Here is a 15,612-nt window from a genome sequence, read left to right on the forward strand (position 1 = left end):
GGGAAAGGGGAATGTTAACCGATTTGAAACTCCTTCGGGTAGTGATAAAGCGGGATATCAAATCCAAACTCTTTCTTTCTCATCAAAACTCTTTCTTATCTGCATTTTCCATTTATTTTATTTTTTTAATGCATCAAAATATGCTTGCATTGTATATTTTTGAGAGAAAATGTGTTTCAAAATGTGTGTTTTGAAAAAATGTACTAAAAATAGAGAGTTTGCATTCAAATGGAACTATTTGACATTAGCAGACTAGCATAGAGACAGGATAGGAAAGATTTATTTATGAGCGAACGCATACAAAAGTGACAGAGAGAAAACAGGCTGATTCATTTGCCCTTAGATGAGATGTCAATGGAACTGAGGTTGATTACAGTCTGAAATGGATAATGCATTTCCTAATCAAATCAGCTGAGAAAAATGAACTAAGGAATTCATATAGGGGTTAGATAAAGGGGGAGAAATAAAACCTAGGAATAATAATAATAATGTGCTTTTCCCCTTATGTACCATGGAAACATATATTTCTCCCGCAGTTTTCATCTCTGCAGTTTTGTTGTGTTTTTGTATTCCCTTGTCTGAACAATTGGAAACCAAGAGTCCATACATCTTCACATTATATAACAGATGGTTTAGTGTGTAAAATTCTTGTAACTTCTGCAGAGAGTAAGATTGCAGATTTAGATTTTTATTTTTAAAAATGTTTTTAAGTCTTAAATCAGTTCCCTGTGAAATGGTCCTTTGCAAATCATGCCAGTGGTGGTCTCCCTTTAACACTGCATCTAATATATGATCTCAGCAGCTGACTAATAAATGGACCAGCAAAATAGCATCAGGGGAACAAATTTTACCTTGAGAATAGTACTATAATAACTCCTGTTTCCCAGCAACCTGTTACTGTATGATATTTGGACCTCTTGTTTTTGGATGTTGGTAGCTGAAGAACCAAGGAGGAAAAATATGACTAACCTGGAGTGTTTTGTCTTGTCTTGTTTTCTTTCACAGGAAAAAGCCCAATATTTACAGAGGACTCTTGCCTCTCAAGTAGATAAATCCACACAGACTGAACTTGTAGGCCACGATGTAAGTAGCTGTTTTAAACAGTTTTTCTTTTATCTTCTGTATTGATATTTAAATCTCTACCAGCCTATTTTCCTTTGCTACTGCTGTGTCTGCGTATTGATGTAAAAGTGCAACACCATTCATCTTTCGCTCTTAAATGATTCTCAAATGCCTTCTGCAACAGAAAAAAAAGAAGATAATTACAGCTACCTGCCAGCATACCAATGTCCTATTAATTGCTTGTTTTACCAACAATTCCCTTATACTCTCTAGAATTTGTGCAGGAATGTTCGTGGAGAATATGTATTAGTAGAATCTGAAGTCTTTCCCTATTTTCAAATATTGTAAAAAGCAGTTACCTACTTATTAACAACTTAATGAACGTATTATGCATAATCACCAAAGACTAAGCCAGTCTTTTATTTCCTTTTTTAAAAATTGTATTACAAATGAAAGCTGAAGAAGTTTGCAGAGAAGTTTGCATTAATATTTTAATCACTGGGTATCAGCAGGGGATGTTGCTAGTAATTTAATTGAAAATTAGAATTTTTATCCTGGTGCGATTATGAACTGTGACTATCAAGAAAGTACTCCTATGTATTGGAATGATTAATAGAGTTGGCTTGCATGTGATATCATTCCCATTACAACCTCCCTTGAAAAGTATATTGGTAATCAAGGTTTGAGAGACAGAAGCGCAATTATTATCTACCGGAATGAACATGGTACTGTTACCTTTTTCAAACAGCATCCTCCAAAGTAGTTTCCGATTTTTGATGTAGGCTCATATGTGCTTTTGGTCAGTTCCATCGGTACTGAAGTCGTTGTGGGCACTTTACTTTTATGGAATTTCTGTTTCTCAAAGCAGAATTAATGAATAGGATAGCCCTGTTCTGGTAGGCGTGCTGGACAGTAACCTTAAAGGAAGTCATCTTTTTGTTTTGTTGTCTTTCAAAGAAGTGGGAATCCTTGTTGTGACCATATGTGAATGGATGGCTCTGTGGACTTGCCCACTTTTCATTTGGAGTGGGATTCTGATTTGGGGCTGCCTACAAACAAGCCAGACGCCTAGTGTTCTTGGGTGAAATGGCCAAATGAGAGATCTGTAGAACCTGCATTTCCATCTCTGCATTCTGTGGTGGTACTGTTGTCTGCCAGGACCGTAGGCCAAAACATCAGCACATTGAAACTGATTCTTATGCTTATTTATTTATCACATCATTTGTGTGTTTATTACATCTATATCCTGTCTGTTGATCTACCCGAAGGCATCAAGGAGACTAAATTAAAATTACCAAAAGCAAGAATAAAGCAGTTTTTTTTAGAAACAGTATAATAATTCACCAAGGGAAACCTCTCATAAGGGCACATATTCTAAGAAAGTTATTCATGGTGAACTCCCATTGAAATCATCCTTTGGGTCTGCAACAATGGCTGGTGGGAACAGAGAGTTCTTCATCACAGAGAAGAAAGCCCATTGCTCTTCATGACCTTGCCTGTTTCACCCAAAGGATGCACAAGTTTCAATAGGTGAACTAATTTGTGCAATTTCCAGTACTCGTTTAATACTTCCTGGGTGTCAAGCTTGCTATTTGTGACAAACCTTCCTATGAGAAGAAAAATAGTTTAAAGGTCATTTGGGGGTGTATTTTTTTTACCTGAATAATAGAGACAGCTTTCCAGGTTACTTGAGTTAACCTAGAAGTTTCAAAGTCACAAATGAACATTGTTTTGAGGGTTTTACTTTGATTCGTGGCTATGTTTTCATCAATTTTTGTACCAGCCAAGTTTCAAGATTTTCCATTGCCATTTCCCTAGGGTTTCACAGTGAGGAGCTGCAACTGGATTGCCATATGTTTTACTCACACAAGTTAACAAATATCTGGATATGCATGCACCCTGATGTCACCAAGCTTAGTCGGTTTATATTATAAAGACACCTTGGAGAAAAGACAGTGAACAGATAATGGGGAGAAATAAAACAGCACATTTGCTGGCATAAGCAAGGGAAGTATCGTTGATAACAGATTGATAAAACAAATGTCATGCAGCTAAAAATTTGGTTTTTTGGTACATATATCTCCAATACACTCCACCAATTCAGGGCTTTAATTTTAGCAGGGGAACTTAAAGGATGATATGCAGCTAAGTTTTACTCAGAGTAGACACACTGAAATTAACAAACACGACTAAGTTATGTCCATTAATTTCAACAGTCCTACTCTGAGCAAAACTTAATTGTGTACCACCCTAAGTAAGGAATTATGTTACAATAATTTGGAACACAGCATTTCTTCCTGCATTGTAAATTGTTCTGTTAAGTTATGGTGTCCTGAATATTTGACTAATATGGAATGCAGTGCAGTGCAGTTTTGATTTTCCAGAATGCTCTGAAAACATTTGCAAAGTGGTGTCATAAAATTAGTTTTGCCTATACTTATTTACCTTTCATTAAGACTTCACTTTGGAATTGTGGAGAACTATGATGTCTTCTTCTCAACAGATTTCCTTGAACTGCAATTTTGGTCACCTCTGTATTTGCTAAGCTCATTTGTGCCCCAGGATTTAGATATTTGGCCTGCGCATAGCATATTGATAAAGAGGGGGATTAATTAAAATAGGTAGATCTCATGCGTTCAAAGGTTGTCAAGACACCTCTGCCGGGAAATGAAGTAAAACAACATATTGTTTAAAAAATAATAATCCCATTTCTAAGTATACTTAAAGATAATATCCAAGCAAAACTTATTTGGGTGCAAAATGTGTGTGCGTGTGTAAAATAGGGAGGGATAGAAAATTGCTAATGGGTAAGTGGTGAGTATATCTTAATAAATCAGTGTCAGTTTAACCTTCTTCACCTTCTTCTGTTCTTTGAAATCTTCTTTGATTAAGATATCAAGAAATCATTTCTTAAATTTCACTTGCATAATCAAAACAAAGAACAAAGACGCATGTACCGTTTGTAATGCAATTTTCAGTGGTGATGAGATTACATGAACTGATAGGTGCCTCAGTACCAAGCCATATGTTACTATTAAGCATACGCAGATGCTATTCCTATGGTTGGGTATGATTTTCCTTAATCAAACGTAGTGCTTTTGCAACTTCCTACTATTGGTTCTTCTGTCGGAGAACACTCAAGCACCTGCTACCCACCCCCCCGGCCCAATGTTGTAGAAGATTCTGCAGCATGGTCCAGGGAACACACTCAGCTTGTTTCACCACCACCCTGCTCCCATCCATCCTGCATTTGTTTAAAAGTTTGTATGTGTATAGGCTTTGTCTGCTTAATAGAGGTTCTTGCCTTTTCTCAGTTGTGAAGACAGAGCCTACATGTGCCCAGCCTGTATATTGGATCTGCTCAGAACTTTAGAGGAACTGTTTCAGAGACACGATCTCAATCTCACCCACTTTCATGATGCATGTATGGGGCAAATGTGCAGACTCAAACTGGCCAGATAACCGTACACACACCTTCACTTCCCAGATAAACCAAGAGAGAGTTTTCAGCACTTCACTACATTACCGTTCCCACAACTTTTACTATTTGGTTGAAAGGCCTAACAGTTATGCAATTAAAATGAAATGCAACCAACATAAGTTGATTATGATATAGGTATGCACACATTCCTGAAGAGCAGCTTGACCTCTTTCTAGTCACTAGAAAGAGCACCTCTTTCTAGTCACAGCAGGTTATATTACATTAAAATACTGTTATTTTGAAATGGAAAGTGCAACTTATAAGTTTAGAGCCATCACTGTAAAAATTGGGCAAAGTCACACCAAAGTCATGCATTGTTCTGCCACCTTGAATCAAAATAGTACCTGACATCCAAATACCAATGCAGACCACTGTCCCCACCTTGGGAACCCTCATGCTGAATTTGGTGACGCTATCTGGAGAGGCAGCTGAAACTATATAAAAAACCAGGCAAAGTCATGCCAAAGTGATGTATCAGTCTACCATCTTGATTCACAATGGCAGCCAGCGTCCAAACAGTGATGCAGGCTGCTGCCTCACCTCAGGAACCCTAATGCCAAGTTTGGTGGAGATGTTGCAAGAGGTGGATGGACGTATGTAAAATAATAATAATAATAATATTGTGAAGTCACACCAAAGTGATGTTTTGGTCTACCATCTTGATTCTAATGGTGGCTGGCATTTGAACATTAACAAAGATTGGTATCCCTCCCTTGGAAACCCATGTACCAAGTTTGGTGGTGATATCTCAAGAGGTGGCCTAACCTATAGAGAACAAATGGACAGAAACATGACTTTTGATGTGGAGCTTTAATTAACATGCATTAGCATGTCTTCTGTCAAATTGTTTGTCACTTATCCCAGTACAGTGAACATCAGAGTGTAGGGTTTTTTCGGCTGTACCTCATCATTGAACACCATCTTTGCGCAATTTGCATTGGTCCCCCACTTTTCCATAGTACAGCTAGACACAGCTCCATCTTATGTGGCCTCCACAACTGCAACTGTTGGTTGCGCTATTCTTTCTTGATGCATCTTTGTCTGTCCAGTCATTGTGCTATAGACTGAGTGGTAGAAATATGTCTGCGATGATACATTTTGCTCCAGATGGATAGGGACTCTTGGATGCTGGCATTACTTTCAATCCAGAACGCTCACCTTAATAGTAATAAGATCATTAATACTCCACTTCTTTCAAAATCTGATTATCTTGTAGAATTACTTTTTCCATTCCAGATAGTGTATTCTTCCTCTTATTCCCTCTTCCTTCGGTGATCTGGAGGACTATATTTGTATTACCTCTCATTCTTTAATGTTGTAACATGCAGCATATTATGCACCATCTTCAGCCTTTATCCATTTCAGTGATTTACAAAATAATGCTGAGATCAGGGTACTGAGAAGCAGACTTTAAAGCATGACCATCATGTGCCAAGATGGGAGTTGCACCCAGTCAAAACATTATAATCTGCACATAGTGGTGTGGGGAGGGGTCACTCGTTTGGCATGGCAGCTATAATCATCACCATGTTGTTGCAGTGGGTTGGATTCAAAGGCAGGAAGGAAACCAGCTTGCTACTAACTGTGGAAGCTTTCACAACAGTCAAGTGCTATAATTGGTTGGCTCATGAGCAGCTTTAATGGCTATGCTTGGGGAAGACGAAGTACATTGTAGGTTTCAATTGCGACATTTCAGTGAGGTGTAAATTCCAAAAGTGGAAGACATTCTGCATTTAGAAAGCCTGAATGGATCCAACTCACTATTTGAAAAGAACTGCTCTTCATGATGTGATGGAAACCACTTCATGATCTCTTCTCAAATGGTTTATTGCACGGTTACAGCCAATGACTTTTCCCCAGACAAGGACTCAAGGCGACTTACAACTAAAATAGAAACAACTATCGGGGGGGCGGGGGTAATTAAAAATATTGTGAGGACTGCTCAATATATTCCACTTTTTGTATTTACCCTTCTCCACACCCATTTTTTCACCCATTTTCTACAACCCTCTTGTTTGCTTGTTATATTTTTTTAGCTAGCAGACATAGTTGGCGAAATAAATATATTTATATGGATAGATATTGCTTTGGACATTGAAACATAAATCACTTTAAGCCAGTGAACTATTTTACATGATGCACTGGGCAGTTCTGTGTTCCTCTTATGGATATTGCTACAGCACATTCATGGTAAACTCATTGTTGACAGCATTTAGGGCTAAATGCATTGATGCACAACACTCCCTGGTGGCTTCCTGGAAAGGAATGGAGTGTCTTGTCCTTGCCACCTGACAGAAATTCTGGCTCTGCAGTTTGTTGCCAAAAATACCATTATGTTTACATAGGATAACATCTGTTCCTGCCATTGTTCATCTCTTCTGCTGTTGTGGGTGCTTTCTCCTTCTGTGTCTTCCATATTTATTATGATAGTATTTGCAACATCTAAAATATGGTCCATATCTCAAAACGTATTAGCAATGCATGAGCAATTTGCACTTACTGATTGGGTTCATAATTGCATGCCCATGTATTCATCCGCATTACTTCTGGATCTTATGTATAATATATGATTGCAGGTGAGCATGGGAGCATGTGCACATTTTTAATTCTTCTTCCTTGTTTTTGTTTTTGCATTTACCATATTACAAAATATTTTTTTCCCCAAACACTTAAAGATATTTTAAAGCTATTGCTTCACAGAAGTAGCTCTCTCTGTTGGCTTTTGAAGCAGAGCTGCATTTGGACAAAATGCTGTCATTCCAAGTGGATTATTTATCAGAATCTCACAGTGCTTCTACTCAGTGTCTAATGCTAATAGTCAACAGTGGCTTTATATTTTTAAGAATAGTAAAAAATGCAGTTAAGGTACAAGATGTGGCTTTCAGTGAAAACATGAGTTATCTCTTAACTCAGTGAATACATGAGTTCTCTTTAGTGGGGGGGAAAGCCCAGTGATGCCTTATCTGTATTATTGGAAAACCAATAAAATCTTAAATCTTAAAATATAGCAACAATAACCATATCTTAAATCAATGTCAAAACATTTTGTTTTTGACATCCATACAACAATCCTGTAAGGTAGGTCAGTCTTCTTATTTACATAATGAAGAAAGGTGATGGGGTGAAGGCCAAACGTTTCTGCAGCTATGCTTCCCTCCAAATGCTGTTTGACTCCAGCTCCCATCAGACACAGCCAGCATGCTCAGTGATAATGGGAATTGTATAAGGAGGGTTGCAGGTTCCCTACTCTGGTTAAAGCTACATATAAGCTAAATTCAGATCAGAGACTTCCTGATATTTATCACAGCTCCTTATCCACAAACTCTCTAGACAAACACACTAAGGTAAAGGTACCCCTGCCCGTACGGGCCAGTCGTGTCCGACTCTAGGGTTGTGTGCCCAACTCACTTAAGAGGCCGGGGGCCAGCACTGTCCGGAGACACTTCCGGGTCACGTGGCCAGCGTGACGAAGCTGCTCTGGCGAGCCAGCACCAGCACAGCACACAGAAATGCTGTTTACCTTCCCACTATAAAGCGGTACCTATTTATCTACTTGCACTTAAGGGTCCTTTCGAACTGCTAGGTGGGCAGGAGCTGGGACCAAGAGACGGGAGCTCACCCTGCCGCGGGGATTCGAACCACCGACCATACGATCGTCAAGTCCTAGGCACTGAGGTTTTACCCACAGCGCCACCCGTGTCCCATAGACAAACACACTAGAAGAGTCTAAAACATGTGCAGGATAAGTTGAGTACACAGCCAGATCTCCTTTGCGTTAGTCAGGAAATTGGATTCAGAGCAACACTAAGCTAATATAATTTTATTAATTTCCCTCAGTTCATCTTGTTTGTCTTTGGTGCTCAATTTCCCCCTAATCTGATTCTTCATATAGGTGTGGGATCCTTCTTCATTGAGATTCTCTAAATGTGCAATGTTTTAGTTAAAAGATATGTATTGGAGTATTTCACTAGTAAGCAGGATTATATTTGTTTTAATCATTATTGTGCTTTGGCTTAAATATTTTAATACAACTTTTTAGGGCACAAAGGAATCTGTAACACAAATATTGTTTTATGTCTCTTCTACCAGTGATGCATTCAACTTAATCTTTGAGACTTCATTTATCATAATTTTTTTTTCTTCTTTTTTAAAGGCCCTGTGGAATTCTTCATGTACTGAACGTTCAGTTTACAAACCAATCAGCATCTCATTGGTACCAACATTATTTAATTAAAATAACATATCCTTGGACACACACACCACATAGACAATTAGTTTCACTTTGTTGCCTGTATAAAGATGAATCTGCCTTTGCCTTTGGGGGGTTTGCTGGGACAAAATGCCTTGCTCATTATAAAAAACAAGTATTCTTCACTATTCTCATTTGCATTAACAAATATTTGATTAAGTTATTACCAATAAATTATTACAGGCATTTGAAAAATCAAAATAAAGTATAATTTTATCTTCCATAACTTGTGTACAGTTGTATTGTCCTTTGGGGTCAGCCTTGGTGGTTACCAAGAGCAACATTCAAGGCCAATGTTCCTGTTTTAGGCAGGAAACCGTTTTGGGCCACACCAAGTCTATTGTGACTTCTCATGCCAAAACAGGCTACTAAGCAGTTTACAAAATATAAAAAGCCAGTTAGGTTATTGTACACGTTTCCTGTAAAAATCACATTTTGTGCACTTTTTTGTTTGTTTTTTTACTGAGACAGTCACAAAATTTGGAGAAGTATAATTCAATGGATAGGTTTGGGACTAGCAAATTAGAGTGGTTTGGTTTACATGGACCAATACAAGTGCCCTCCCCAGAATTTACTATAATCAGGCAATATTAAGTAACTACAGGAGAAATCACATCATCTAGTTTTATATTTACAGTTTAGCATAGGTGCAGCAAAACATCAATCAGTCTTTTCTTCTGTCTTCTTATTCTTACTTCTAGCTCATTTGTTGCTCTGCTAGCTGTCGATTCTCATCTTGAGCCTATTATTTTGTAAAGAATTTACTTGCATATGGAATACAATTTTGAACTCTCTCATTTATTTTTTTTCAATTTCTCCTTCTTTGCACAGCCAAACCTAACTCAGTTTACAGATTTTTTACCTCTTTCTCTTGTACTAGTATATCAGGAGTAAGGTAGCTGTGGCCCCTCCTGATGTGGTACAACTCCCTCATCCCTGATCATTGGGGATGCTGGCTGAGGTCGATTTATGGGAGTTGCAATTGAAGAACATTTGGAGGGCCACAGATTTTCCATCCTTACACTATATATTGTGCAGAACATGATTTAGAACAGAACGCTTATAAGAACATGGTGAGTTTTAGAATTTTAATGCTAACATGTCTTATAATCCAGTTCGTAACAAATACTGTTTCAAGGAGATTAAAGGAAACATCTCTTGACTGAATTTATTCTCTTCCTCTATTCTCATTTTCTTCCCTTAACTTCTTTTCTGATATCTGCATCTTGATTGCATCTGTTATCATAGCTGGAAATACACCCTAAGCTCTACTCCAGTGAGCTAAAGCAGGCTCTCAATGAACTCAATGGGGCTTGCTTTTGAGCAGACATGCATACGATTGCATGAGTAGAATCCAAGCAATCAGATTTCTCAGAAGTATGGCTAGACGTGATATAAAACATGGCATGACTACATCACATCACACTACAGGTAAGAACATCGGGAATGAGGCCAGGATCAGGAAAGATCAGGAAAGAAGGGAATTATACTGCAAGAGCACTTTGTTGACTATTCCTGATCTAGAAGAATGGCTTTATGGAGGATAATTCAGTTTGTACAATACCACACCAGCAGTCTGCAGTGGTACATTCCAGGAAAGGTTTTATTGTTTGATGAATTATTTGCCTAGAAAGTATCTTAGGTTGCACTCTTGTGGTCCCTGGGAGGGCCATAGAATTTTGCAGAACAGGAAGAACATGCTGTCTAGCCAAAGAAGTCTTTCCACTACAGCCAAGGAAACATCCACAGTGGTCCCTCCTCTTCTCAGAATGGGGTTGCTTCTGCCAGCACATGTTATTTCCACACATACCCTCATGGCTCCACAAATACCCTTCTAGCCCCAAATATGCATTTATTTTTACTCAATGGAAAGAGCCTTGTAGCACCACTTCACTCTCCTTCATTATGGGTGACTGTATCATTGTCATCATCGCCATCCTTTGCATGCCTCTACTAGATGCGGGCAGAAAAGAATCTGGGAGAAGAGTCATTTCCCCCCCACCCTTTTACTGATGTGGGAAAGGAAAGCAGTTTGCTGGTATAAGTGAAAAAAGTCCTTGACTTCTGCTTTTACTAGTGCACCCATTGATCATGAGAAGAAAAGCTTGCATCCAGATATTGCATAGATGTAATACAATGGGGGCGAGGAGACTGAAATGATAGGCTATGGTGCATTCCATGCATTGCTCCACATCAGTGATGCATGCAATATGTGAGAGCTGACCTTGCAAACAGTAGTCAGCAGAGGGGCCCTCTGCATCAGTAGCTGATCACACAGGTGCTGATTATTTGGAGTAACTACATGTGTTCACCTACTCACACCACTCTGCAAACATTCATGCTGAACACATGGATGTCATGTAGCTGGAGCCACTAGGGGCTGCACTGTTCAGGACAGCAAGGACAGCTGATTTCTCTTACTGCTCCATGTGATAGCCGCACATGTAACATAAATAATGTGTGAATAGGGAGGATGAATAGACTATAATAGCCATCATTGTTTCATATGGACAGTACCTGTGTAAATCTTGCTGCATCTGCTCTGAAAATACGGTTATCAATACAGGATGTTTTCAAGTAAGTACATCATTTTCAAGTACTGAAATCCTTTTTTTTTTTTAACTACCCTACTCTAAAGATATTAACATTGCAAATGTCATTACAATGCAAAGCTGGATATAATATTGCAGCTTTACTGCGATAATAAGCTTACATGGTATATTTTCTACACTAACCAGAAATCCCATAACAATTCTGATATATTTAATTCCATACTTATACACATTAAACCTTTTCAGATTCACACAAATGCATAAGGTAGAACTCAAGATATTTCCATTCCATTTTTTCATTAAATTCAGGAGATAGTCTATTTTATGGTCTAAATACCTTGATGGATGCTAGAGATATTCCAGCTTCAGTGGTATTCTCACATAATGGTACATTTGAGAAATACTGACATAACAAGACACCTTAATAATTTTTTATAAAAAATACATTTTTTGGCAAACTCAGAAGTAAAAAAATGTAGAAAAGGGCCTTGGGATATAACATTCCTTAGAACAAAAGAGCTCTTTCCCCCCTTTATTGTTTGTAATGATTCTATGGACCACTTTTGAAATAATGTTTTAAGCAATAATTAAAACAGAGAGAAGAAGAAGAAAGAGAAAGGAGTAAGACAAAAAATAACAGAAAAGAAAGCAGGGAAGGTATCTGGGTGGGTTTCTTGGCCATTTAAAAGTGCAGGTATTTTCAGTTCATGGCTGAAAAACCACAGATAGTAAGAAATCACTAGGCTTACACTTACTTAAGTATTTTATTTCTTTATCAATTCTTTAAAATATATTATTTTAACATATTGGCCAGAGGCTTCAAGCAAAATGGTAGACCCAAGTCACCTGCAACAATAAAAATCAAGGGTTCATTCACTGCATTGCAACGAAGCCAAAAGATTGTCTTCAGCTCCAAATCCCAGAAGAGAATCCCCTCACCTAAGCATCAGCACCATAAAGGCCCTGTGTTTCAGAAGGTCATAGACTCTCCTTCACTGGAGGTTTTTAAACAGAAGTTGAATGACCATCTGTCAGTGATTCTTTGTGTGATACGTGCATTGCAGGGAGTTGGAGGAGATGACTCCACAATTCTATTATTCTGGTGATTCAAGGCCACCAGCCGCATAACAGGCAGGGAGAAGACCCCAAGCCAGCCCTCAGGGGAAGGCCAGAGTGAATTGGTAGACACATCGAGGAAGAAGGTGTCCTAACATACCCTAGATAGGATCCCGGATCATTAGAGCTGACAAGAGCAAAACCAGCTGTGAATTAAGCTTGGAAATCAGAACTGATAAAATTAAACATTGATTAACCTTCCCCTCTCTGTTCTATTTGAGTGTTTAATTGGAGGTTGTGGTTTGTTTGTTTTGAAGCAAAGGGCTGTATAGCAAACTTTTAAATGACCATGCACTGATGACATATTCCTTTCAGTTTGGGACTGTTAAAATAATATGATGTAATAGGATTTGACTGGGGCAAGATCCTAGTCAATGTCCTTTAAATGTACATATGTGGTTATCTCCAGAACACCCCAAACAAAAGTGGGACAAAAGTGAAGGGGGGAGAGCCTTTTAAGGTGAGAGCCAGTGTTGGGAACAATTTGTCTTCATAAAATGATATGTTTAAGAGTTCCTCTGAGGGACTTGGATTACATCAGAATACATTTCGTTTGGTGGCTGGAAAGGCTGTAGAGGTGAAGGTGAGAAGAATACTTTAAGATTTATGGACACAGAAGTTTCTGAAGACATAAGCAGAAGCAGAAAATTACTCAATACTTTCCTTCTCTGAAGGTTGGCAATTTGTCCCATATGCACATGCACATCAGACCCTAAACTTCAGAAAAAGTCTGAGGGATGAAGTAAGGTCTGGGAGTTGGCTTCACTTACAGAATAAGAAATGCACTGAGCTGTTTCTATTTGTTTCAATGATGTGTTTTATTGTTTCATAGCTCTTTTCTTTTTGTACACTTGTTTTATTATTTTGTACCCTACTCTGGTACCCGCAGATGAATGTTTTAAATAAATAATAAATAAAAATTCCAGCAACTGTAGTCCAAACCAATTAATAGGTATCAAAATACAGGTATTGGTTTATTGTTTATTTTTCTTTTCATCTAGAAGCAAGCAAACAAGCTCTTGGTGACAATTCATGTCCTTTAGTAGATCAGAACTCTTATCCTCTTTGTTTATGCTGAAAAGGAAATGGTATGAGTGATACAGAGATTTCCTTCCTCCCAATTTCTTCTTCGCTCCTCTAGCTCTGAGTGACATCTCCTATGTGCCAAGTTCCTTCCCTCCTTCCTTCCTTCCTTCCTTCCTTCCTTCCTTCCTTCCTTCCTTCCCTGTGTTTTCTCAAATTTAGCAAGTTGTGGATGGAGGGAGGGAGGAGAGGAAGCATCTACCAAACCTTTTATGCAGTGATGGAGTTTGGGTTCTCAAATTTCACTGGCGCCCTGTGTGATGCTAAAAATCAGCCTCCCCCTGCCCCCCATTTGTGCTCCTTTCTACATTGTTTGTTGCACCCACTACAAAGTTGTGTCCACCATGGTCACACATTGGTCACGCTACCCTAAAACCACCTCTACTATATTTACTGTTCTTGATTGTTGCCATTCACTCATAGAAATGTAAGGGGGTTTTAGTAGGGCAGGAGCTAAAAAGAATTTCACATCTAGCAACCAATGTGCCCCTTTGGTTTCAGATAGTACATGGGTAGACAAGTCTAAAACGCCCATTTTAACAGCCCTCTGGTGGCTATGGTGCCTCACTTACCAGAAGTAAATTCAGCATTAACTCTAGAAGTGTATACTCAATCCTGACCAAACGTAGCCTCTTGGTGCATATTTTGCTCTGGGGGCTAAGTTTGGTCAGAATCGAGTGTGCACTCATCTGGTAACAATACAGAGGTATTGTATTTTGATTTAAATTATAGTCATTATTTCTAAGTTTGCATCTATACATATAAATTAGCTGCTGCTGCTGCTGCTTCTTCTTCTTCTTCTTCTTCTTCTTCTTCTTCTTCTTCTTCTTCTTCTTCTTCAATTCCATGTCCTCTTCTATCCTCTTTTTATTTCCTCTTTTTTTGGCAAAGTGTTCTGAACCAGCCTGGAATTTGATTTGATGGCTCAGATGCACTCAGCTCCTGCTGTCTGCAGTGAGAACAGTATTATGGACTTGATGGGCTTTTGGCTTATCCAGCAGGGTTCTATGTCTCTTGAGAAGTGCAGTGCATTTTTTCCTAGCTTTTATTTAACTCTAATATTCCAGACAGTTCGAAGGAAGGCTAAATAATTACAGCTTCCAGAATTTCTGTTTAAAGTCAATGGCCTTAGAAGAGAGTTGGAATCTCAGCAAGAGATTTAGACAGATGTTTCTTTTTTTTACAGATTATTAAGTTTGGGAAAGACACAATTCAAAGTGATTGTGTTTCCCTTTAAAACCCTAAATGTCTTTGGACCAAAGTACTGAAGGAATGCCTGCTCCCATACCAACCAGCCATAGAAATAATCTTAAAAGTCTCCTCCTTTATGGGATTTCCTCCTCAGAGAAGCCCATCTGGTACCAACATTGGTTGGTGATGACAATTTTATTATTATTATTACTTTCCCAGGCCTTGTAATGTATTAATGATTTTTGTAGTTTTATTCTTATTTTATCTGGTAAATAGTCCCAGAAATAGCTAGATCTTTTAAATTAAATAAATGAGCTTGGAATGAACTCCACTTTGGAAATCCTGCAGTTTGATTCAAACTCTTAAACCAGGTTATAATTTTGGGCAGAGCAGTTTAAAAATCTACATTCTGGATCTGTAAAGATAGTTTGCTGTTCAAATTTCATTTTTTTATTTTAAAGTGTTTCTCTTAACCTGAAATCTGAGGACGCTGCAAATCTAGTCAATAACATTGTATTATATGAATGTTAGAGTCAAATCTAAAGACATAATGGAAGAAAAATGAAATTGGAACTACAGAGAGAACATACAGAAAAGGTGAGTACCCAGAAAAGGATAACAAGATGAATGGAAGGCTTTGAAGAGATCTATTATGGTAGTACAAGCCTAAAATAAATTATTTTGGTCCTCACTATTATTACCTTTTCATTTATGAGCTGTCATCCCCTGTTTTTTTTTTTTTAAATCTTTAAGATTAACTTCACTGAGAACTTCATGGGGTGAGTGAAGCATTGTTTTTTTTATTACTGCTTTTGGTTTCTGAGAGTAAGGATAAATAACGATACCACCAAATTATAATGCAGTTGGTTAATATTATC

At 38.2% G+C, this 15,612-nt stretch overlaps 1 protein-coding gene and 1 long non-coding RNA gene across 9 annotated transcripts in view; one reads left to right on the plus strand and one right to left on the minus strand.

The window, feature by feature from the left end:
- The window catches only part of CCSER1 (coiled-coil serine rich protein 1), a 697,013-nt gene that overhangs the window by 400,768 nt on the left and 280,633 nt on the right, over window positions 1-15,612 (plus strand). For 5 of the 8 annotated variants that reach the window (XM_083398305.1, XM_083398306.1, XM_083398304.1 and 2 more), the window contains one exon: window positions 1,006-1,083. In XM_083398305.1, coding sequence (XP_083254431.1) covers window positions 1,006-1,083 — 78 coding nt within the window. Of the gene's footprint in view, window positions 1-1,005; window positions 7,888-8,263; window positions 9,019-15,612 lie in introns of those variants that run through there. The other 3 variants (XM_083398308.1, XM_083398307.1, XR_014501817.1) reach the window with 2 other exon arrangements.
- The window catches only part of LOC310657796, a 206,383-nt gene that overhangs the window by 25,665 nt on the left and 165,106 nt on the right, over window positions 1-15,612 (minus strand). The window lies entirely within an intron of this gene.

This window comes from Podarcis tiliguerta, assembly GCF_965153285.1.
Source record: "Podarcis tiliguerta genome assembly, chromosome: 9".
Classification (NCBI taxonomy): Eukaryota; Metazoa; Chordata; class Lepidosauria; order Squamata; family Lacertidae; genus Podarcis; species Podarcis tiliguerta.